This window comes from Poecile atricapillus, chromosome 14, assembly GCF_030490865.1.
Source record: "Poecile atricapillus isolate bPoeAtr1 chromosome 14, bPoeAtr1.hap1, whole genome shotgun sequence".
Classification (NCBI taxonomy): domain Eukaryota; kingdom Metazoa; phylum Chordata; class Aves; order Passeriformes; family Paridae; genus Poecile; species Poecile atricapillus.
The window spans coordinates 15,380,223-15,405,615 of record NC_081262.1 but is presented as its reverse complement, the minus strand read 5'-3'; the positions used below and the strand labels follow the sequence as shown (position 1 = coordinate 15,405,615).

At 52.3% G+C, this 25,393-nt stretch overlaps 1 protein-coding gene across 2 annotated transcripts in view; it reads right to left on the bottom strand.

Moving 5' to 3' along the window:
* Positions 1-25,393, bottom strand: part of LMF1 (lipase maturation factor 1) — a 149,656-nt gene that overhangs the window by 87,064 nt on the left and 37,199 nt on the right. For both annotated transcript variants that reach the window (XM_058849503.1, XM_058849504.1), the window contains 2 exons: positions 16,201-16,349; positions 4,010-4,075 (listed from right to left, as the gene is read on the bottom strand). In XM_058849503.1, the coding sequence (XP_058705486.1) occupies positions 4,010-4,075; positions 16,201-16,349 (215 nt within the window). The remainder of the gene's footprint in view (positions 1-4,009; positions 4,076-16,200; positions 16,350-25,393) is intronic.

Sequence of the window (25,393 nt, the reverse complement as noted above, 5' to 3'; positions counted from 1 at the left end):
TCTCCAGGTTGAGCCCTTTCCCAGCTCCCTCAGGAATTCTCCAGCCCTTTCCCAGCTCCCTCAGGAATTCTCCAGCCCCTTTCCCAGCTCCCTCAGGAATTCTCCAGCTCCTTCCCAGCTCCCTCAGGAATTCTCCAGCCCTTTCCCAGCTCCCTCAGGAATTCTCCAGCCCCTTCCCAACTCCCTCAGGAATTCTCCAGCCCTTTCCCAGCTCCCTCAGGAATTCTCCAGCCCTTTCCCAGCTCCCTCAGGAATTCTCCAGCCCCTTTCCCAGTTCCCTCAGGAATTCTCCAGCCCTTTCCCAGCTCCCTCAGGAATTCTCCAGCCCCTTTCCCAGTTCCCTCAGGAATTCTCCAGCCCCTTTCCCAGTTCCCTCAGCCATTCCTGGTGCTCCGTTCCCTTCCCTGGACGCGCTCCAGCCCCTCCATGTCCCTCAGGAGGTCCCTCAGGAGGGACCCGTGGCTGTGTCCGGCAGCTCCGGCGTGGATTCGGTGCCCAGCGGGGCTCCTGCCCCAGCAGCTGCTCCCAACAGCTGTTCCCACCAGTTGGTGGCTGAATTTTCCAAGATATCTGTCTGGAATTAAAAAGCAGCAGCAGTGCTTTGGCAGCCGTGAGGAAAAACGCATCACCGGATTGCGGCCCACCCTGGTGGCAGCGGCCAGACCATTCCAGAACCCCTCGGATTATCCCAATTTCCCTTCCAAAACCTCCAGCAGCACCCCAGGGCTCCTCCTGGAGTGGCTGGGGTTTGAAATGTCCATGTCCTGCAGAGCTGCTCCGTGTCAGCGGTGCTGGACAGAGGGAGCTCTGCAGGCTCGGGAGGATTTTCCAGCCTGGCTCTTGCCCGAGGGGATTTGCTCCCTTTGGAGCACGGGAGGATGTTGTGCACTCCCAGATAAAGATTGGAATGAGGGAATGTTGAGGCTCTGGGGAGAAGGAGGTGCTCCCCCATCCCAATCCCAGCTCAGACCCCTAAGAGGGGGTGGAAAGATGCTCCAGCTCACCTGGGTGATGTCCTGCGAGCCTGGAGCGGCTCAAAACCCTCCAGGGCAGGCTTTGCCAGGGTGGCTGAGGGATGGAGGTCTGGGAATGATCCCTCTGGAGCAGGCAGGGATTGGGACATGCTCACACACGCAGGGATCTGAGGCTGCCTCTGCCTCCCCTGGCAGCTGGGATGTCCCAGGCACTGTGGGGTCCATGCCAGAGGCTCCAGTGGAAACAGAATTCCAGCTCCAGCCTGCAATCCTCACTCATGGATGTGTCAAGCCTGGCATCCACAGCAGATAAATCTGAATAATCCTGATGCCAAACAGACCTGAGAGCCAGAGCAGCTTCTCTCTGCGGCAGCTGCACCGGGAGCAGCTTCCACTGAGGGAAAACTCCATTTTCCTGGGATTTCTTGCCAGACAAAGAGCCCTCTAACCACAGTGAAACAACAGCAACCCCAAAACGGGATAAATAAACCCATGGATGGGTTCCAGGACATCTCCTGCCAGGTGCCACCAGTGTCCATCTGGATGTGGTGGCACACGAGGCTCCAGGACACCACAGGGATTGGGATCCCAACCCACTCCAAGGTTCACCTTGGAGCCCCTGGCCCGGATAGCACAGAAATCCACGGAGAAGGAGGTGAAATTCCCTGCCTGTGGTGTCTTGCCAAGCTGGGATTAGAGTTTGGGGCTCCTGGCACCATTAATCCAGCAGCCCCAGGCAGTCTCCACGTGCCAAGGCTGTGCCTGGTGCTGCAGCAAAGTCCTCTCCACCTGCAGCAGAGCCCGAGTCCTCTCCCGCATTTCCTGGAGCCCATCTCCTCCTGAGGGATCCGGGAGGGTCTGGGCTGGGAGGAAAATCCCTCTCCTGTGCCAAGCAGGCTGCTCCCCTCTCCAAATCACACAGAGAGCCCTCAGTGAGGAGCAGAGCCCCAGCAAGGCTGGGATGAGGGCCCTGCACAGCGGAGAGGAAGGGAAAATGACCCATTTAACCATAAAGCCCCTGGACTGTTCCATCCACAACTCCTGACAAAAGTGGAAATGTTCTTTTCCACGGGCAGAGCTGCAGGTCCTACTACAAATAAATAGTCCAGGCAGGGATGGAGGCCATGTGTTTCCATTAATTCTCTTGGCACAGGAGCCCATGTAGATCTTGGATTCAGCTCGTGCTGGAGCAGGAGAGCTGGGGTGGCCAACATACATCCCAGCACGACCCATCTGGCCCAAATCCATCCCCAACCTGCTCCAATCCCCACTTTTATCAGCCTAATTACGAGCAGATTCCCTCCCTCCCCGGGGTACCTTCAGCTGCCCCCTTTTCTCCCTTCCTCTGGCTGAAACCAGCAGGTGGATCCCAGCCTTTGGGTATTTTTGTTCCGTTATTGCTGCTGGACAAAGTTCAGCCTCTTCCATTTTCCTTTCCTCGAAACCCTTTTGTGGCGATTAAAATAATTGATATTGATAACGAGATCTGCCCCCTGCCCCTGGTCCCAATTACTTGCACAGGCTGGGGATCCTGCCTTATGGATACGCCAGGAATGGTCTCAATTATCCCTCTGGGCTCCAGGAATGATGCTGGGGTTGATTTGGGAGAGCTGGGATTATTGGGGCTGATTGTTGTGGGCTGGGGTCAGCAGTGGAGCCGGCCAGGGGCTGGCTCGGAGCTGGATTTTCCCCGAGTGCTGCCAGGTGCCTGGAAAACTGGATAATTTACTGCAGCCACCCCCATGTTCAGGATTAGGAAGGACAGCACTGAAGGGGCTTTTCATCCCAAGTTTTACTCGGGATGAAGTTGGATCCTTGGCAGCGGCTTTTGGACAGGCCCACACTCAGGGGGGAAACCCCAGTGAAAGTAAATGAGAGTGACACAGAAAAGGAGATTTGAAGCTGAGGAGGCAAACTGAGCTTTTCTGGACCTGCAAAATCTTATTTCACAAAGCCATGGAATTGTTAAAGTTGGAAAAGCCCTTTCAGATCAACAACAGCAGCACCAACCGTGCTCATCGCCGTGTCCTCAGGTGCCACATCCTGGTTTCTGATCACCTTCAGGGATGGGAACTGCACCACTGCCCTGGGCAGCCCTTCCTGTGCCTGACCACCCTTTAAGGGAAGGAATTTTCCCCAATATCCCATCTAAACCTCCCCTGGGGCAGTTTGAGGCTGTTCCTGCTCCTCTCATCCCTGGGAGCAGAGCCCGACTCCCTCCCCAGCTGTCCCCTCCTGTCAGGGAGTTGTGCAGAGCCACAAATTCCTCCTGATCCTCCTTTTCTCCAGGCTTTCCCAGCTCCTCCTCACCAGACTTGTATTCCCAAATATTTGATGGCCACAGGTTCCAGAGCAGAGACATCAAAACACCCTGGGCCACCTGCAGTGGCTGTGAGGTCAATCCAGGGAAGGGAAGATTCCTTCAGGACCATTCCCTTCTCACCCTGGGTACATCGCTGGATTTTCCTTTTTACCACCGTTTATATAAAACTCCAATGCAAAAATAGAGGTGAGGAGAGAAGGAGAGCTGAGTTTGCCTCTCCAACCAGAGAGGAGACGAACCCAAAACCAGCAAACCACCCCAATTTATAATCAGAATGCAACATAATCTCTGCAACAGATGTCAAAAAGATAAATCCAGAGAGTCCTGAGCTGTCCAGGATCTGCTCTGCGTGGAGGAGAGAGCAGGGATGCTCTGTTTCTGTCAAATGGACACTTTTTGGGGCTGTAAGCAGGAACAGCACCACGAAAAACTCCCTTCTGTCCCTGCCCTGCAGCAGATTTACAGTGGAAGCTCTCGGTGAGGCTCAGGTTTGCTCCTGGATCCACCACGGGGAGGGGAGAAATTGGTTTTTTAGGACTGTGGTTGGGAAAAGCAGCATCACCCAGCTGGCACAAGGCCATGGCCTGACTGCCAGAGGCTGGGATAAAGAGGGAAACGTGGAGAGCTGCCTGGCAGGAGGGGAAAGGTTGGGGGAAATTCGACAAAAGAGAAGCAGACGAGAGAAATGAGGTTTTGTGTGCACGTCGCTCACCTCGTAGTGATAATCCATGCAAGTCAACTCTCTCCAGCAACGATCTCCTCGGATTTTAATCAGCCCCTGGGGGGGAAAAAGAGCAAAAATACGGTCACAAATATTTGGTTTGACTTTGTTTTGTGTCTCAAGGTGCCAAATTCTGTGGTGAAACTGTAGAGGTTGAATGAGACCCGTGGCACATCCACAGCCTGGTCCAGTTGTTGTTCCCAAGGGAACAAAATGGATCTGACTCATTCCACTGCCTGGTTACTGAAAATCTGACATAAATCCTTGTGGAACATGCCAAATTCCCCTGACAGGAAGAAGCCTCAGCCACACCTGAGCCTTTGCTCAGGTCTGAGCAGCCCAGGGCTCCTGGCATCGCTTCCAGCATCCCTGGGAAGCAGCAGCGGGAAAAGCCAGGCTCTGCCCCGGGAAAACAGACAAAACCCAGCAAGATTCACAATTTTAACATCCAAACCCAACTGTTTCCCTCGGGAAAAGCCACCTCTGCTGCCTGTGGGAAAGGGAGCAGTGCCATGGAGCAGGGATAGGGACAGGGAGCAGGGATGGGGACAGGGAGCAGGGATGGGGACACAGAGCAGGGATGGGGACACAGAGCAGGGATGGGGACACAGAGCAGGGATGGGGATGGGGAGCAGGGATGGGGACAGGGAGCAGGGATGGGGACAGGGAGCAGGGATGGGGACAGGGAGCAGGGATGGGGACAGGGAGCAGGGATGGGGATGGGGAGCAGGGATGGGGACAGGGAGCAGGGATGGGGATGGGGAGCAGGGATGGGGATGGGGAGCAGGGATGGGGACGGGGAGCAGGGATGGGGATGGGGAGCAGGGATGGGGACAGGGAGCAGGGATGGGGACAGGGAGCAGGGATGGGGACACGGAGCAGGGATGGGGACGGGGAGCAGGGATGGGGACACAGAACAGGGATGGGGACACAGAACAGGGATGGGGACAGGGAGCAGGGATGGGGAGCAGGGAGCAGGGATGGGGAGCAGGGATGGGAACACAGAGCAGGGATGGGGATGGGGAGCAGGGATGGGGACAGGGAGCAGGGATGGGGACACGGAGCAGGGATGGGGACACGGAGCAGGGATGGGGACACAGAGCAGGGATGGGGACAGGGAGCAGGGATGGGGACAGGGAGCAGGGATGGGGACACAGAACAGGGATGGGGACAGGGAGCAGGGATGGGGACACAGAACAGGGATGGGGACAGGGAGCAGGGATGGGGACAGGGAGCAGGGATGGGGACACAGAGCAGGGATGGGGACACAGAGCAGGGATGGGGAGAGGGAGCAGGGATGGGGACGGGGAGCAGGGATGGGGACGGGGAGCAGGGATGGGGACAGGGAGCAGGGATGGGGAGAGGGAGAAGGGATGGGGATGGGGAGCAGGGATGGGGACACAGAGCAGGGATGGGGACACAGAACAGGGATGGGGACAGGGAGCAGGGATGGGGATGGGGAGCAGGGATGGGGACGGGGAGCAGGGATGGGGACACGGAGCAGGGATGGGGACACAGAACAGGGATGGGGACAGGGAGCAGGGATGGGGATGGGGAGCAGGGATGGGGACACGGAGCAGGGCTGGGGACACGGAGCAGGGATGGGGACAGGGAGCAGGGATGGGGACAGGGAGCAGGGACACAGAGATGCAATTAAAATAATTAGAGAAACAAAAGAGGGGCAGGGGAAGGAAGCTGCCAGCCCCAAACACAGCTGGCTGCGCTGCTGACAGCCCTGCCCCACCTCAGGTTAGAGGCTGGAGCAGCAGGTCTCCCCTGCCCTGCGACTTCAGAACAACAAGAGGGACATTTCCAAATCACTGGGTCCATTCCAGGGCTGGCAGCAACACCGGGATTGAATTTCTTGGCCTCGGAGATGAAGAGCAGAAAGGAATCAGTCGGCCAGAGCAGGAAAGACACCTGGGCAGGGATGGGCTGGAGCAGGAAGCCGAGCAATCAAGGCTGGCTTTGATGTCCGGGAGAGGTCCCTGATTAGGATCACAATATCCCAAATTGAGGAAAGCTTCACTAGTCAAAAGGTTGAAGCAGCTCTGTCATCTGCATACAATTAGGGGGCATTTGCCTGCCTCTGACATTGCCCGAGTTGTCACGGTCCTGCCTCCCCCTGCAGAAAATCCCTGGGACTTTCTGGGAGTTTTGGGGAGCATCCTGAGGCTCCCTGACATTCGCAGCAGGGAAGGGATGGGTGACCTTCCTGCTAAAATCTGAGCTCAGAGGAGGAGATTCCAGCATTTATGAATTCCATCTAAATCCCCAGAATTGGAACAGGTTGGAAGAGACCACAGTGGCTCCTCTGCTGCAACCTCCCTGCCCACGCTAAAACAAATCTTCACTTGCAGCATTAAATCAAGTTTAACACGTTTGGAGCTCAAAAGAAATTCAAATTTCCAATTAAAGACCCTCCAAAACTGTCCAGACCTGGGAAATATCCAGGAATATCCAGTTCCCAGGGCTGTGTGTGTGTCTGACAGCTGAGAGCCCAGGGCAGGGCAGGGTTTGTGAACTCCTGCCCGGCAGAAGAGGGATGCAAGGTGCAGTGATACCCAGGGTTTCTGGTGATCTCCAGGGATTCTTTATCTCCAGGGATTTACTCAGCACATCCCATCCACCCCTTTGGAGCAGGGACAAGCCACCCTCGCTGTCCACAGCCACTCCATCCTCCCCTGCCCAGCCATCCCCGGCCTGTCCTGCCCTCCAAGCTTCCCTAAAATTCCAGGATCTGTTGATCGCATCTCCCGGGATGCGCTGCAGCTCCAGCCCCGGCAGGGCCGGGACACACGGAGGAAGCTCCGTGCAGGAATGCTGCAATATTAAAACAGGACAGTTATCTTGATGACCTTCCCTCCTCCCTTCCCTGGGCTGTTATCAACCTCTGTTATTCAGCACGGATAATTAAAACTCCAATTAAAACGAGGATGGGGTGGGGGGGGGGGGGGGGGGAAGGAAAAGCAGCGCTCTGAAAATCCCGATTTTCCCTGCAATGACTCACTCAGGCAGCTCATCCCTTTCTGTTTACTAGGAAGCTTTCAGACAGGAAAGGCTTCATATCAAAGATGTTCTGCAGCATAAAAAAACTCCCACTCTCATCATGAAGGGGTTTCAAGTCAGCTTTACCCTGAGCTGTCTTTGAGGCCACTTCACTCCCACACTGGCACCTGAGTTCTCCAGTTTTCCCAAGGATTTGGACCAAGGAACACGAGCACAGAAAAATCTTTGTGTTCTGAGGCTTCAGCTCTGCAGAGGAGAGGCAGGAAAGGAGAAGGAGGAACCACAGAATCCTGGAGATCTCCGAGCACCAGGCACCCCAGGGCAGCTCCGCACATCCAGAGGGGACTCCCGGAAATCGGGAACTTTTCAGGAATACAAATTAAATCTGAGCTCAACCAGGTGGCCAAGTGAACCTTTCACCTCGGTGGCCTTGCTCTGAGTCCAGGATTATTAAATTCCCACTGCTGGGCTGGTGGCTGTGGGGACACCGGGGTCGGGCACTCGTGGCACTCCGGTTCCTCGGGATAATGAGCGCTCCCGGCCTGGGAAGGGGGAACTCGAGGTCCTTGTCACAGGAATTTACAGCAGGAGGAATAAAAAAATGTTGCCCCTGGATTGAATTAAGGTCCAGAATGAAATATGGGCTCAATTCCTCCTCCCCTGCCAGGTTTGCTCCCTCCAGGGCACGGCCGAGGAGCTCGGGGCAGGATGGAGATGCAGCACCTGCTTGGACTTGGAAAACTCCAAACTCCCCAAATTAAGGGGAATTAAATCCAGCAGCCTTTCCCACTGAGCAAGGAAAATTCCATTTAGGATTTTTTTTTTATTATTATTATTTTTAAGATTGACTTTAATGATGGATAATAAAATTCCTGGGTTGAATCACTTTGCCCCCACACTGTGTCCATCCTGGAATATGGAACCAAACATTCCCAAGGCAGAGGAATAAATCCCTTTATTTACAGGATGCCAGCAAATGGAATCCAGGGGGATCCAGGGGGGATCCAGCCCCCACCTGAGGGGAGGGAAGAGCTCAGCTCCAACACCAAATCCTGCCCTTTCATCTTCCCGTGATGGCCGTGCCCAACTCTGCCCCTTCCAGGCTGCTCTACTCGGGTGATTCAAAGCGAAAAAAAGCCGGAATAATTAAAATGTCATTCAAGCCCTAAGCCCATATGAGTCACTGTTCCAAAAAATATCTGAAAAATTCCTTCAGGAGTGGGGGATAATTATATTCCTCCCTATCTATTGATTTTTCTCTACAATGCAGATGTCAGATTTTCCACGGTTTTTTTTTTTCCTTTCCTTTTTCTCCTCTTTTTTTTTTTTTCCCTTTTTTTTTTTTTCTTTTTTCCCTGGAGTGAGTGTCAAGGAGGAACAAAGCGCTTCTTTGAGACTTTTTCAGCCCAAAATTAATTCTGAAAAAAATGGTACAGACAGGCCAATAGCACGGGAAGCTGAGCAAAAGCCTGGTGACTCAAGCTATGTCTGCAAAATTCCCTATTGATCCCGGCTCCAGAGGGAAGGGTGGGGAATGGGGCACCCACGTTAGAAATTTAGAGTCAATTTAAAGACCTTTCTGTGTCTTTGCTACAAAATCTACAAAAGATGGGCAAAATCCCACCCAAAATTCCCACCTAAATTCTAGATTTTCATTTTGCTCCTGCTATAAATAAGGAACGATTCCAGAGGAAAATCCCAGCTCCGTGCACTTCCCACCTCTGCTACCCACAGGAAAAGTGGTTTCACCATCTCTGTGAAAGCCAAGCCCTCACCAGGGTATCCTGAGACAAATTTAGACCCCAGTTCGTGGGAGAGGAAGGAGCTTCCCAAGGTGAAATCCAAAAATAAAATCATTTAAGGATTATAGGGCAGGGCTGGAAGAGGCTCCTGGAGAACCCAAATCCGAGGAATCCAAGGAGACCAACTTCAGCTGGGGGTCTCAAACTCCCTCAAAGCTCCAGGACTCCAGACCTTCCACATCTCCCTCCCTGCTGATGGATCAAGGTGCAGGAAGGATGAGCTGGATCCCAGATTTTCTGTTCCTTAGGGAATGTCCCCCAGGGAACAGGTGACACGGCTGTGACAGCAGCAAAGCAAAGGCGTCAACCGGAGCTGCACTTGACGCTCCCACCGACCTCACCAAATTCAGATTCCTGCTGCTTCTTCCATGGAAAGAGAGGAAGAAGAGGATGCTCCATGCCTGGAAGGGTTTGAGGACAGGCTGGGATGGTGGGAGGTGTCCCTGCCCATGGCTTTAAGGTCAGTTCCAACCCAATTCCGCGGTTTCCGATCCCGCAGCCAGGCAGGGACAGCTCTGTGCTCCTCGGCTGGCTCTGCTTTGCTCTGCACCTTGCCCATCCCTTCCCATCCCTTCCCATCCCTTCCCATCCCTTCCCAGCTCCAAGCCTGGCACTTCCACACCATCCTGGGAGCGCTGAGAGCGGCCGAGGCCGGGCTGGATGGAGCTGGGAGTAACCTGGGACAGCGGGAGCCCTTCCCAACCCAAACCACTCCAGCATCCTGTGACGATCCAGGTGAGCAAACCATGACCCAGGTGAGCCAAACCATGGTCCAGGTGAGCAAACCATAACCCAAGTGAGCCAAACCATGGTCCAGGTGAGCCAAACCATGACCCAGGTGAGCCAAACCATGACCCAGGTGAGCAAACCATGATCCAGGTGAGCAAACCATGGTCCAGGTGAGCAAACCATGACCCAGGTGAGCCAAACCATGACCCAGGTGAGCAAACCATGACCCAGGTGAGCAAACCATGATCCAGGTGAGCCAAACCATGATCCAGGTGAGCAAACCATGACCCAGGTGAGCAAACCATGATCCAGGTGAGCCAAACCATGACCCAGGTGAGCCAAACCATGGTCCAGGTGAGCCAAACCATGACCCAGGTGAGCCAAACCATGACCCAGGTGAGCAAACCATGACCCAGGTGAGCCAAACCATGGTCCAGGTGAGCAAACCATGATCCAGGTGAGCCAAACCATGATCCAGGTGAGCCAAACCATGACCCAGGTGAGCCAAACCATGATCCAGGTGAGCCAAACCATAACCCAGGTGAGCAAACCATGACCCAGGTGAGCCAAACCATGGTCCAGGTGAGCCAAACCATGATCCAGGTGAGCAAACCCCACCTGCTCAGAGGGTTCTGACCCCTGCCAGGACCTGCAGGAGCTCAGGTGAACCTGCCTGGAGCCACCAGAGCCCTGCACCGGCAGGATCCTGGACAATTCCCAGATGTTGACTTGGCTTCCTTCAATTTGCTGCCGTTTCCCCTCCCTCCCTCAACTCCCCCCCACCCCAAAAAAGCCCCTTTGGGAAGCCCCCAGCAGCATCTGGGGGGCTCTGGAGGCAGCGCTGGGTGAAAGGGATCCTGCAAAACCCTTGGCATGGGTGGCTCCTGCCTTTTCCAGCCACCAAGGAACAACAAGTCCCGCTGCCAAGGGCTATTACCAGAGAAATGGAGAGAGATCAGAGGCACAAAGGAGGTTGCTAAGGAGTCAAGTGTGGGATCCCTGCAGAGAGGAGGAGGCTGCAGCTGGGACGGCAAAGGTCAGAACATTGCAGACATCATTTTCCAAAAATTCCCATGAAGGCCCGGCGCGGGAGCCGGGAGCTGGCCCCGCCGCGCTCGCCCAGGAATAATGAGAAAGGCAGCGAAGAAAGCTCCCTTTCTTCCCTCCTACCCACGCTAATGTAATAAAACAAATTAGAATAATTATTCTCCATTTCAGGGCCATAATGGCCAGGATCAGGGCACGCCTGTCACCGAGCTGACATCTACATCCGCTGGATTCTGCTGCCGCTCCCCCCTTTTGGTGTTTCGGGATCGCCCGAATCCCAACTTCTATTTGATTCCATTTTACTGCAGGCATCCAGATTCTGTTTGCTTCCTTATTTTTGCCAGAAAGTTCATCTCCCTTCTTAGCTAATCACAGCCCCACCCTTTCCAGTAACCTTTCAAATGCCACCCACGTCCTGACACTTTTAACAGGCTCCAAGAGAAAACAAAACAAGGAACACCAAGAGTTTCGCACCAACCACAAGGTTCTGAAAGGATTTGCTGCACAGGGTTAAAAGAAATGTTTTTTAGCAGCAAAGGAAATTCAAAACAGTTGAAAAGCATATTAAATATCAAGTGATGGGTAAATAATCTGGAAGGAATTGATCCTTTTCCTGTGAAATCACATCTCGGAGAAAGATGGACAAATCCACAGGAAAAAATGGTGATAATTCAAGGAGGGGGGGAAGAATTTGATTATTATAATTCTTTCTGCATTATTTTTTCCCCAAAACTGTCACTTTAAATGAGCTTTTATCCTCCTGCAAAAGGGGAAAATATCTCTTGTGTAGAATTGAAACAGCAAAGGATTGAAATTATTTTCTAAGCCTCTGCCTGCCAAAATCTCCTCTGTTCTGCAGCCACTTCCGAGGATGTTCCTGAACAGCTCAGAGGGGCTGAGCCTGGATTTGGGAAGGGGGGGGGGGCATTTGGACAGAAAGGGAAATCTGGGAAGTGAAAAAGGAAAAAAAAAATAAATAAAGAGAAATTCTGTTTACAGGAAGCAAAGCAAGGGGAGGCACGGCCAAGTCACAAATCCCAAGTGGAAAAGATGCTCTTGGGTTTCCCTAAATTTCCCTGAACTCCCCCTAAATTCCTGCTCAGAACCTCGTGTGTGACGTGAGGAGGAGCAGAGGGAGCAGCTCCTGGGAAGGGCTCTCCACACTGGGAAAAGGAGGAAGAAAACCCTTCCTGAGGAAAAAAAAACCCCCATCCCAGATCCCACAAGTTTTAAGGGCATCACACAGGGCAGATGTCAAGGGCACAGGGTAGATAATTAAAGAAAAATACCTTTCTGTTATAAAGAATGAAATTATTACAGAACACACCTATTCGAGGATCTCATTCCTGGGACAAACCCAAAGTTTGGGATTGGGCTCATGGCCCCAGGACCCATCTGGACACAGACCCCGGAGTCCTCCCAGCCCCAACACCTGCAGCAGCCAGGCAGAGATTGGCAGCTTTAAATCTGCATTTCCTTGCTTTGGGCACTTTTAAATTAAAGTGGTAATGTGCTTTAAATCCCTCTTCCCTGGTTTTTCACTCTGCTCTTCAATCCTTTCCTGCAGAAAGCAATCAAGATGTCTCAGACTCACACTCACTGCTCCAGCCACCTTCCCTGGTAACTCATTCCATATGTCTGGGATCCTCTGTGAGGCACCAACCACCCTCATTCCCAGCTTATTCCCAGTTTTCCAACGTGCTGCTGCACCCCCGGTGCTCAAAGCTCCCCCATCTCCTCCGTGCATCCCCAGCAGGGATCATTATTCCCATTATTCCCTGTTTCCCAGAGAAGCTGTGGCTGCCCCATCCCTGGAAGTGCCCAGCTTGGATCACCTGTGACAGCAGAAGGTGTTGGGGTTGGAACTGGATGAGTTTTAAGATCCTTTCCAAGCCAAACCATTCCAGGATAATATTCCTTGTGCAGAACATAACCAAACGGGCACAGGAATCCTTTGGATAACGGACACACCCCCAGCAGTGCTGAGAAATCCAGGAAAATGCTGAGGGACACTGACCAAGCCCCTCAGGATGCAGCCTGAGCTCCCACCCCACGGCTCAGCCAGGGAATGCTGCTCCTGCAGCCCAGGAAAAGCCCAGGACATCAGGAGGAGCCTCCTCAAGCACTGAGGGGCTGGAGGATGAAGCTGCTGCTCCAGGACTCTTCCCAAAGTGCCCTGGGATCCCATTCCCAGTGTTCCTGCAGTCTCCAGGTGTGCTCAGTGCTGCTGCACTCGCAGGCAGGTGTTGATGACAACCAAATTCTCACATTTCGGAGCTCGTGCTCCGACAAAGCCCCTCATGAAGAAACAGAAACTCTGGTTTATGGTTTACTTTAACAATCCCTGACAACTTTCAGGGCACAAGGAGCTACTCCAGGCTTTCCTCAGGATGGTGTTGGCAACTCATCAGCTCCAGTCCAGGCCTGGGCAGGAATTTGGGTCTCACCTGCAGCAGGGAACTCCCCCAAATGTGGAATGGGCTCCATGAAATTCTCATCAGGCCTTGCAGGAAAATCCCAGGACTAACATTTTGCTGAATGGGGTTTTAGCCACACGTTGTATTTGATGGAGAGCTCCTGACCAAAAAAAACCCCCAAAACAACCCCAAAATGAAGCAGAAACTCTTCCACCTGGGAGGGAAAGCCTCACCTTGGAAGCAGAGGATGGGGATTCCACCAGGAGCTCCCCCAACAGCTCCAGGCAGAGCACTGGGCTTTGGGAATCCACAGGATTCAGGGAGATGCTGGCCCATGGAAGCACAGCTCCAGCCAATCCCTTTTTTGGGGATCAGGGGTTATTAAACTTTGGGGAAGGGGCTGCCAGGAGCCCCCTGAGCACCCCCAGCCTGCAGTGAGGGCTTGGAGAAGGGGCTGGCACCACCCCAAACCCATCCACCACCGATGGAAAACCAACTCTCCAAGGCTTGGAGAGCACAGAGAGTCCCCAGGCAGCTGCAGATGACAAACACTCAGTGCCACCAAGCCAAGGACCCTGCTCCTCTCGGGCAGCCCCTGTGGCTTGGCTAACACGGAATTCTCCGGATTGGAAGAGAGCTCCAGGACCATCCAGCAGCCCTAAACCACATCCAATGTCTCAAACACTTCTGTGGTGACTTCACCACCTCCCTGGGCAGCTCTTTCCAACGCTGAACATCCCTTCAGAGAACAATAAATCATTCTGGTATTTAATCTGACCCTCCTGCTGCAAGTTGAGGCTGTTTCCTCTCACCCCTGCAGCCGAGGGGCGGCAGAAAGCTCAGCGCACATTTCACCTCCCACCTCGTGACTCTGGTGGCATCACAAACCCATCCCTTGCATCTCCCAAGCCTGGAGAAATCCGAGTGACAGAGAGTCACAAACAAAATGATGAAGCCATCAAACCACCGAGCTCTTCTGAGGGAAAGCAGCCCTGCAAATGTGTGTTTGCATCACTTAAACCTAACGAGCTGCTGCCTCACACAAAGAGCCCCTATTCCGTTCCTGGGAAGCATCCCTCTTTACATCCTGCTCTAATGGGTGATTAGGAACATCAAACATATAGATTGAATCACGTAATTATGCCTTTTAAAAAGGCAGCAATATTTGAGCTCAGCCCAGCACTCGCTGCCAATCAAACCCCGGCAGCAGCGCCTGCCTGAGCTCCTCGCCTCCCACCACAGCCGGGATTATCCCACTTCTCCCGTGCTGTGTCACCCCTAAACAAGCCCAGCCAGCTCCTGTGCACAATAAAACAAGGTCTGGATGAGATTTTTTGGGAGGAGATTTAGCCAGGAAACAGCAAAACTCCCTAATGGTGAAATGGTTTGTGTTGGAAGAGACCCTAAAGATCATCTCGTTCCAACCTTCCCTCCAACATCCTCCTCCAAACCAGACCAGGCTTGTTCTGTGCAAAGTCCCAGGTTGTCAGAGCTCCATGTGGAAAAAGATCCCAAAAATGAGATGCTGAAAGGAGGGAAAAGGGGCTGACAGGTGAAATCAGCCCCGTGGTTCAGGAAGTGACCATGGAAAACAGGAGAGTGCTGGGATGAGAACCTGGAGAGGCCACAGCACCTCACCCACCCGAGGAACAGCTCCAAAATGCTCCCCTAACAGCCAGCACAAGGTGGTGAAAGCCCAGCTGCCTGCAGGGAACGCTGCTTGCCTGGAGGATTTCCCAAGGAAAGCCTGGCCCGGAGAATCCCGGGAGAACCACGGGAAAGCCGAACTTCCTGCAGGAAACGCAAGCACTGCCAACCCCACCCCAGGGAAAAACTCCTTCAGACCCACTGCTGTACACACCCAGCTCCTGGCCAGCTCAGGAGGAAACCAAAGATGCCCTGGGAGCAGGTGCACCTGCATTCCAGGAGGATCCTTCCCGTTCCCCCGGCCCAGGAGAAACCCTACACGAGTTTGGGCCCCAAAGCATTAAAAATCCCATCAATCACTCGCCTGGGGGGGTCCCCATTTAATGACCTTCCCATGTTCTCCTCTCCCGTGCCTGTTAGTGATATATCAGCATCCCAGGCACACAGGGACACGTCTCTTCCCAAAAATATCAGGAGTTATTGCTCTCCTGGTGAAGAGCAGCGTGGATAACGGGAACAGAGATGTTCGGGAAGCAGTTTTCCTTCACATCCAGCCTGTCCCATAATTCAGGATATATGAGACACATCAGCAGGAAAAAAGCTCAGGCAGATCCCAGTTTAGAGGGAAAACAGGATGGAAATTGGTGATCAGGTCGATTTTTAAGGAAATCAGGGATGTTCTGCTACGCTCGGTGTCAATTAACTCAACAATCCACATCACAGCTGAGAACCACAGAACCCTGGGATCACTGAGCTTGGAAAAGACCTCCAAGATCATCATCCCATGGCCAATCCTGACACTGTCCACCAGAGCAGAGCCCCGAGTGCCACGTCCAGGCATTCCCTGAATCCAAAGCAGCAGCAAGATCCCTGGGATGAAGGGCCTGTGCTGACACTTGGCTCAGATCCTGCTGGTGAAAAATGCCCCAAATAAAACCTTCTCCCTGAGATCCCTGAAACAATTCCAAGCCAAAATTCCAGAAAACTCAACCACTCCTCCCACAGTGATGATCCTCAGCTTTAAAGATTTGGGATGCTCTGGAACATCCAAGCAGAGGGAGCTGACGGGAAAACGCCCCGGCCACGCCTTGATTTTAACAGGGATGTGTCAGATCCTGATGGATTCCCTTACAAGCTGCTTGGGAATTCCCTCTGGCAGCGGGACAGTTCTGCAGCAATTCTTCTGTTGTGGCAGAAAAGCAAAAATAATGGAGAAGAAATCTGGGCAAAGCTGGGAATTACCCACCAAATTCCAACATTCTGTTGGAAAAGCCACAAATGCCCAACTACCATTTAATTCCTTTGGAAGAGGCACTCAAGTGCAGCACCAACACATCCACAGGGATCGTTCCCTCCTGCTTCTCCTCCTCAAAACAAAGCCAGGAGAGAGCTGAAGCATCCTGAGCTTTCCCTCGAAACCGGGAAAACTCCCAAACCAGCAGATGCTGAGGTGCTGGATTGGGATCCCAGCAATTCCCAGCTGGCACGGGACATTCCTCCTGTCACCTCCAGGAAGTGAATTCCCACTCACCGCTCCGAGCATGATCCTGAAAATCAGCCAGCGGAAGCTCCAGATGACGATTCTGGAAGGGGGAGAGCCCTGGGGCAGGCGGGACAGGGTCCAGAGCGGGCACAGGAATATTCCCAGGAATCCTGTCTCCAGGAGCTGTGATTCCCATCCTGCAGGGCCAACAAGAAGTGAAGGAGGAAATAATTATGGAAGTTATCCTGGAATTAAATTTAAATTGAAGGATTAAAAAAAAAAACCCAAAACCACCTTGAAGGACCTCAAGGACCACCTTGAATGCTTTTTAAGGTTAATTTGGGGGAAATCAGGCACCAGCTACCCTAAAACAGACATCCCACATCGGGGGGAGTCGGGGGGTTGAAGCTTTGGGGTTGTTCTTCTCCAAACATAAAAGTGAGATTTTATAAAAATTAATTACTTCTATGAAGTTATTCATAGAAGAACAAAAAATGTGATTTCAGTGCCCTGGGAAGCAGCGTGGGACAACCAAGCAGAGCCACTGATTCCTCCAGTCATGGATGGATCCAGCAGTGCCATGGACTGGGCTGGATTTTTACCAAAATGGGGCAGTTTCAGCTTCAAAAAATAGTGATTAAAATCCCATTAGGTCTCGTCATCATCAACATTCAGTGCAATGAGAAGGTTGGAATTTTAATCACAAAAAAAAATATATATATATATATAAAAATGGTACCAAAATTGTCCATTGGGTCAATTTTACCAATTGCTGGATTTTACACATCCCTGGATTTAACCAAATTACCCTGGACTGAGCTCAAAGCACAGCCTTGGGATCCCACCATGAATCCATTCCCTGGATCCTCTGGAGATACAAAATCTGTATTTTGTATTTTCTCCTCCATCCCAGCCTATAAATATTGGAATGGTTATTCCAAGAGAGGCAGAACACACAGCTCTGTTTTGACAGGCAAAGTCCAACCCCCACCACCTCTGGAAGCACCAATTTATCCCTGCCAAAACTAAATTGCTCCAGCTCTGTCCCACCTCCAATTATTCTGATTCTCAAGTATTTCTACGTGACAGAATTGTACTCTGAAACCATTAAAAAAAAAAAAAAGTGGCATGTTGGTGAGGAGAATTCCTGAAAATTCCTTGGTGGAGCCATTGAAGACATTGATATTCTCAGATACAGAAATTAAACCAAGCAGTGTCCGTGGCTCCTGCTCCTTCCCAAGGTTTCTCCAGGCACTTCACCAGTTTGATCCAGAACAATTCCCTTCACCCAGCCCAAAGAGGCAGGGAAACACATTCCAAACCCATTCCAAACCCATCCATCCCTTGGAACCCCCTGATCCCCCACCCCAAGATTTTTCCAGCCCCTGATTTGATGTTGTCACACAAGAAAAACCACTTTGAATTTGCTTTAAAATATTTCCAATAACAGTCGTGAAACCTTTTCTATTTTTTTTTTCTTTTCCTATCTTAACGTGCGAAAACCCCTTAAATCAAAACAGAATTTTTAAAACTCAGATTATTATACATCAAAGCCATTAAAAACTCCCCCTCCTCCCTCTGCACAGCCTGTGGTTCCCAGCACAGCCCCCCCAGATGCCCAAATTAATGTTTCTGGGAGGAGAAGTAAGGAATATTGTCCCAAAAGCAGCTGCAGCAGGAAAGCACCGGCTCATCCCAAAAGTGAAAGGTTAATTGTGCCTGAACCCAGCTCCGGGGCTGACTGGCACCAAAAGGGTCGTAGATCTCCCTCATTCCTGCCGGCACAAGAATCCCACTGTTATCCCTGTTTTCATATGGTAATCACCACCCTGCCCTGCTGGGGATGGGTGTCGATCCAAACTCCTGCATCCCTGTGCATCCATTCCCGGGGGAGCAGCGCTGCCCTCGCCCAGCAGGGCACACCAGCAGCTTTCCCTGCTTTATTTTTAACCCCAATTCCCAGGAAAGGGGCACAGAAGGATGCTGAGATCCCGCAATGTCACCCTGAAAACTCAGCTTCTGAGCTTGCTGCCATGGTTTTCTAAGGACTTTCCCAGGACAGGAACTGTAAACATAGATATGTGTACATTCTTTCTGTTCCACGTCTTGTGATGGGCATCTCTCATGGCCAGTGCAGTGAGAAAGTGTTATCCTGACCATCCAATCCCTGGCTGTGCTCAGGAGCCTGTAAATCCTGGAGGGAAAAATAAACTCTGCTCTTCTCTCCACCACACCTCGACCTGTGTCTGTGTGATCTGTTCATCTTCAGCAGTAACATCGCAGGATGATTCCCACACGTCCCACAGCTCCAGGAGGATGCTCCCAGCATCCCAGCCAAGCGAATCCTTCCTGGCATGGCCTGACCTCCCTGGACAACGAGTCCAGCCTTGCACCTGTTGCTTTTATCCCGAAGGGATGGCTTGGAATGCTGGCAGCAGGCGGCACAGCGGGATGGAGCTGTGCCAGGAAGGGGACGGCGGAGCACGGAGTAAACAGCAATGCCAGCTGCTGGGCCAGAGCTCTGGCATTCCCGGCATCATTCCCGGCCCCAAGCCGGGATTAACTGCAAGTGCAGCCAAGGATAAACCCGGCTCGCAGGCTGGGGCAGCAGTCTGGGCCTCAAAACTCGCCCAGTTTGGGGTTAAATCCTGCCCGGCCCTGGCTGTTCCCTGCTGAGGGCACACGTGGGGCTGTGCTCCTGCCTCAGGAGACTCACAAGGTCCTGCTAAAACCAGGTTTAGGGGCAGGTAAGCTGGGAGAGGCTCTGATTTACTCACAACCCCCTTCCTGAGGGATGGAGTCACCGCAGCTGCCTGTGTGGGATCAGTTTTCTGGGATACATCACCCACTGTGCTTCTTCCCATCCATCCACATCCATCCATCCATCCATCCCATCCATCCATCCATCCATCCCTCATCCATCCATCCATCCATCATCCATCCATCATCCATCCATCCATCCATCCATCATCCATCCATCATCCATCATCCATCCATCCATCCATCCATCCCTCATCCATCCATCCATCCATCATCCATCCTCCATCCATCATCCATCATCCATCCATCCATCATCCATCATCCATCCATCATCCATCCATCCATCATCCATCCATCCATCATCCATCCATCATCCATCCATCCCATCCATCATCCATCCATCCATCATCCATCCCTCCATCCATCCTCCATCCTCCATCATCCATCCATCCTCCATCATTCATCCATCCATCCATCCATCATCCATCCATCCCATCCATCATCCATCCATCCATCATCCATCCATCCATCATCCATCCATCCATCCATCATCCATCCATCCATCCCATCCATCATCCATCCATCATCCATCCATCCATCATCCATCATCCATCCATCCCATCCATCATCCATCCATCATCCATCCATCCATCCATCCATCATCCATCATCCATCATCCATCCATCCATCATCCATCCATCCATCATCCATCCATCATCCATCCATCCATCCATCCATCATCCATCATCCATCCATCCATCCATCCATCATCCATCCATCATCCATCCATCCCTCCTCAGCCTGGACCTCTCCTGGCCAAAGCCTTCCCTTCTCCATCCAGCACGGACTCATCCAGACCGTAATCCCTCATTCCTGGAAAAACATTAAGCTTGCAGAAGACCTCCAAGACCCCTGAGCCCACTCCTCTTTCAGGCTTCCTCTCGTGCAAACAAAGTGCTGCTGGATGCTGCTCCACGGGCAGTGGAAACGCTGGGGCTGGTGGGATTATCCCAGGTGCTCCTGTGCTGTGGTTTCCATAAAAATTCCAGCTCAGTCAGGAAGATTTGAGGATATGAACGTGTTGAACACCACAAGTGAATCCACAGCTCAGCAGAGGAGGGGGGAGCTGGGCTGCAGCTCACCCTCACTGGGCTGTAAGATGATACCAGGCCCAAGATTACCAAATCCATCGGCAGAACCTCCCGTTCCTCCCCGCTGACTCACACACAGTTGTTCACATCTGCCCTGAAAGCCTCAAACTCCAAATCCTTCGGATTCTTCGACAGGTCTGAGGCTGGAGCCACGTTCCTGCTGAGCTTTGGGCGCTGTCACCTCTGGACACCATTCAGGGGTTCACAGAGCCCAAACACACCGTGACACCTGAAGGGATGGGCCAGGCCACCCCACCTGGCAGGGGAGCCCTGAGGAGCAGCTGGCTCCTCACTGACCCTCCCAGCTCATTCCCTCCAGGGTTCCTCCAGGGTTCCTCCAGGGTTCCTCACTGACCCTTCCAGCAGGATTTCTCCAGGGTTCCTCACTGACCCTCCCAGCTCATTCCCTCCAGGGTTTCTCTCCTGGTTTTTGCCCTCCTCTCGCTGCTATCAAGTGGGGGTGGTGATGAAGGTGAGGACGGTGATGACTTAAGGTCCCTCCCAACCCAGGATCCCAATCCCATTCCAGGATTCCACAATGAGATGTGTTTGCAGTGCCAGGAGGCCAACACAGCCACATCCTCCTTGTGCCCCAAACTCCCTGGGAAGCACATCCCAAACCCTCCTCCAACTGCAACAACTCCCACCCCCGACATTTTGTAGGGCAGCAAAAAACGGACATGAAGGAGTCACCTCCATGACCTGGGATAGAGTCATGGAATGGTTTGGGTTGGAAAGGATCTTAAAGCCCATCCACTGCCACCTCCCACTGTCCCAGGCTGCTCCAACCCCTGTCCAACCTTGGACACTTCCAGGGATGGAGCAGCCACATCTGGGGCTGTGGGATGGGAAGGCAGATATCGGCCATTGGGAGCATCCCAAAACCAATAAACCATTGAATGAAGGGAGCAGCGATCTCCTCCAGTAAAATTCCCCAATCCTGGAGTTTTGGGGGTGAAACCCATCCCATAAACAGCAGCAAACCCCATCAGGGCTCTCTCCAAGAGACAATTCCCATCCTCCGAGCCCCAACCAACACATCCTTATTCCTGGGCTCCATCCCGGGGCTCACTGATACTGCTGGGAACGAAAGGGTCACGTTGTTGACCCACCTGCTCCTGTTTTCCTCACTTGGATCTCGTCAAATTTCAGCAGCTGCAGGGCAGCACAAAGCCCCCCATTGTTATCTCTGGCGCAGCCGGAGAGGGAGCCACGGGCTGGGTTTTTTTGGGGAAAAAAAAAAAAAAAAAGGGAATAAAATCACCCGCCAATGGCGGCTGCGCCCGCCTCACACGCGCTCCGAGAGTTTGGGACGTGCTCGGGACGTGGTGTGGCAAAAGCCGTGCTTTGGGATTTTCCAGAGGTCTCTGCTGGGGCAGGGGAGGAGGAGAAACAGGGAGGATGTGCTGGAGGGGAGGAGGGAAGGGAAGAAGCAAATCCCAAACCTAAACACACTTTCCTTTATTCCTTTTAGGGTTTTCAAGTGTTTTGCCTCTTTCAAAGGCTCAAACCCCTCATGCAATGTAGGGTTTGGAGCTCAACATCGAGTGATGTCCAGTTTTCATCTCTATTATTTGCAATAAATGAATTCACCATCCCAAGTTACCACAGCCTGGCCATGGCTGCAGAGGAGTCAGCACAGGATTCCCCCAATCTCCTCATCCCAAACCAGTTTGTGTCCTTCACAGGGAGGGAAGGGCTGAAAGCCTTCAGAAGATAAAAGCTACATCCAGGGATAGTGAATTTTCTTATTTTCTGTTTTTCTGACTCAAAACTCAGGTTTTTCTGACCTGGCCAAAATCAACCCTCATACCTGGCTATGCTAGAAAGCGCTCATGTAATTAACTCTCATTAATTCCCCTTCCTGAAACACGGGATAAGGTGAAACCAGCCGATTGTTTCTCTTTGTACAGAAACACCCACACGTCAAATTTACACAGAGCACGTCTGCACGGCACAGACAAATGCTGCTCCAACAGATCCAGATTTTCCAGCTCCCAGTGCAGCTGTCTCCCTATGGATATTGTGTGTCAGACAGCCCAGCAGCCAAGGGGAGGGAGATATCCAATCCAGACTGACTTTCCCTGGAATTAGACCTGCTCCCGAGCCCACCTCCCTGAAACCCAGCGTGGTTTGGTTTCAGCTCGAGCCTCAAAGCACCTGTTGGAAATATCTGAGTTGTGCTGCAGAACAAGGGATTTATCCCTGCTCCAGGGTTGGGATCACTCCTGGTTTGGGGGGTGGCGTTAAATCCCAAATGACGCTTTGGGATCCAACCTCTCCGGGCTCGGAGCACCCACAGCTTCCAGCTCCCATCCCGAGGGCCTGACAGCCCAAACTCCTGGAAATCCTGGAGCCTTCGGGGACAAACTCCCTGTGCTGTGCCCAGGGATGTGCAGGAGAGCGGGAACGGCCCCGGGGGCAGCGCCAGCCTCGGGCACAGCCCGGTCACATCGGGGTCATTCCATGGAAACATCAATCCCAGAGCTGGATTTATTCACATTTAAAGGGTCGATTCCAAACCACCAAATCTTGATTTAAAGTGTTCTCCTCCTCTCCCTGGCCAGTGGCTGGAGCTGGGGCAGGGAGGTTTGGGTGGGATACCGGGAGAAGGGCACTGCCCAAGGCTGCCAGATCTCCAGGAGAGTCTGGACACCGCTCCAGGGATGCCCAGGTGGGATTTTGGGGTGGGACTGGATAATCCCTATGGATCCTTCCATCCTTCAACAACTTCCTCAAAGGAAAGCAAAGCCCCAAACCATCCCTAAAAGGTCTGTCTGGACAACACTCATCCCCCAGCCAGCCAAAAACCCAGAAATGCCCCAAATCCTGCCCCTGCCAGCTCACCACAAACACCTCGTTTATCTCCTGTGTGGAATATCGGTCCCACTCAAACCAGAACCACCCCCAGTTCCTTCATTTTGAGGTCATCCCCAAAAACTCTCCCCAGAATTCTGAGGAACTCTGAGAAGCAGAACTGGACCAAGACAGAGAAGGGATAAATGAGGAAGGATAAATGATTAAAAAAGGAAGAAATTGCCCATCAGATCTCCCAGATCTCACTGCCTCACTCCCAGAGCCCAGAACACCTCTCACAGATGGGCTCTTGAGGCTTTTCAGAGCTCTGAGAGAGTCAAAACTCTTTGCTGAAGCTCACAATCCCCTCTGGCACCACATCCTGGGCAGAGCTGGTAACCCCAGCCCTCCACCCCAACCCCAGGACACCACAAACCCAAGATCTGACCCAGCTCCCCACAGCCAAACCCCATCTTCAACCACCACTGTTAAATATTTCCCATTTCTTGTTCACCAAAGTTTCCTCAGCCTGGGGATACCTCACATTTCTGCAGCCACCAGAAAAGTTCTGGCTGTTGTTGGAAGATTTGGGAGAACGTTAGCAGGAACTTTTGTTCTTAAAGTATAAACTACCCAGAAAAAAAAATAAAATTTAGCATAAAAACTTTTAAAAGCTTCCAAGTGCTCTCCAGGGTAGTCATTAGGAACTACTTAGGTAACAGGAGGGTGATAACAGGGAGTTAATGCAGCGTTAAATTAGCCCTCCTTCCATGCAGAACTTTAAGTGACAGAGGAATCAGTTGGGAGGATTTTTATTTTATTTTTTAAATAATGAAGTTAATGGATTTCCTGTTTTTAGCTCTGTGGGCGGCTGTCAATTTGAGGGATCTGTACATACTGGATTTAATTACTCTGTCTTCAAGGAAGGAAAATAAGTTCAACCCTGCTCCTATGAACTCCAGGAGCTCTCCAGCTTGGCCTCAAGGTGAGGAGAAGGTGCCCACACTGGTCAGGGAGGGTGAGATATCCCTGGAGATGGGAAACAGCATTCCCTGAAATCCTCTTGTCCAGAGGATTTGTGGTTGCCCCATCCTGGGAAGCGTCCAAGGCCAGGCTGGAGCACCCTGGGACAGTGGGAAGTGTTGGGTTTGGAACTGGATGGGCTTTAAGGTCCCTCCCAACCCAAACCGTTCCAGGATTCTCAACATCTCGACCATCCCTGAAAATCCTCACAGGGCCAATGGCCTGTGCCTCAAATCCCAGGGAGTGAGGGGAACAAGCCCCAGGAATGGCTCAGAGCATTCCCAGGGTTTCCCCAAATTTAGACAAAGCCAGCAGGGGTGAGGCTGGCCACAGAGAAAGGGGCAGAATCCCAGGGTGATTCAAGCTGGAAAAGCCCTCCAAGGTCATTGAGTCCAACACCAGCTACTTCCCAACAAAACTTCATATTTTTCCAGATTATGGGAGACAAGGATTCAACTCTGCTTTGAAATTAATGCTGGAAACAATTTAAATTAATGAGACAACGCTTGAATCCAAACCTCAGTGCAGGAGAACTCCACCCTTGCCAGTCACCCAGCCCAGTTCACCTTTCCTGATGGAAATCATGGAATGCCAGGATCATGAAAGTTGGGAAAGACCTTAAGGATCATCGAGTCCAAGCTGTGCCCAACGCCCACCTCATCCCCAGCCCAGAGCTCTGAGTGCCACCTCCAGGAATTCCTTGGACACCTCCAGGGATGGGAACTCCAAACCTCCCTGGGCAGCCCCTTCCAAGGCCCAACCACCCTTTCCATGGGGAAATTCCTGCTGATGGGACACACATCCCACGTGTCCCACAGGGAAATGGGAAAGGCTGGGAGGGCCTGGCTGGGAAATGGGAGCAGGGACAAGTGACGCCACCACCAGCAGGTGATCACAGCTACAAATCTGCTACAAATACATGAAACATTTAAAAGCCAAAACCCTGAGGCATCACTTCAGCACCACACCAGGACCCAGGAGCACGTTCCTGCTCATGCCACTGCGATTCCCAGCTTTTTGCACAACCTGCCACGCTCATTCCATCTGTTCCTCCCAACCAGGCCCCGTGCCATGTGCCCGAGGAGCTGAACTGCTCCAAACAGGTGTTTGCTGGCTGTTAAATCTTTCTTCTCTTCTGGCAGCTTCAGAACCTGTGAGCAGCTGTTCCCCCTGATGCCTCAAGCTTTAGCTCTCATATTTTCCAGATTCTGTACTGCACTGCTGTGTAACTCTGAACTTCACATGAAGTGTCACCAAGTTCTCCTCACAGTTCAGAACACAAAATAATCCTTTCCCAGCCCAAAAACCCAGGATTTAACTCTGAACTTCACATGAAGTGTCACCAAGTTCTCCTCACAGTTCAGAACACAAAATAATCCTTTCCCAGCCCAAAAACCCAGGATTTAACTGTGAACTTCACATAAAGTGTCAGCAAGTTCTCCTCACAGCCCAGGCAGACACACCAATCCTTTTCCAGCCCCAGAACCAAGGACACCGCTGCATCCTCGGGC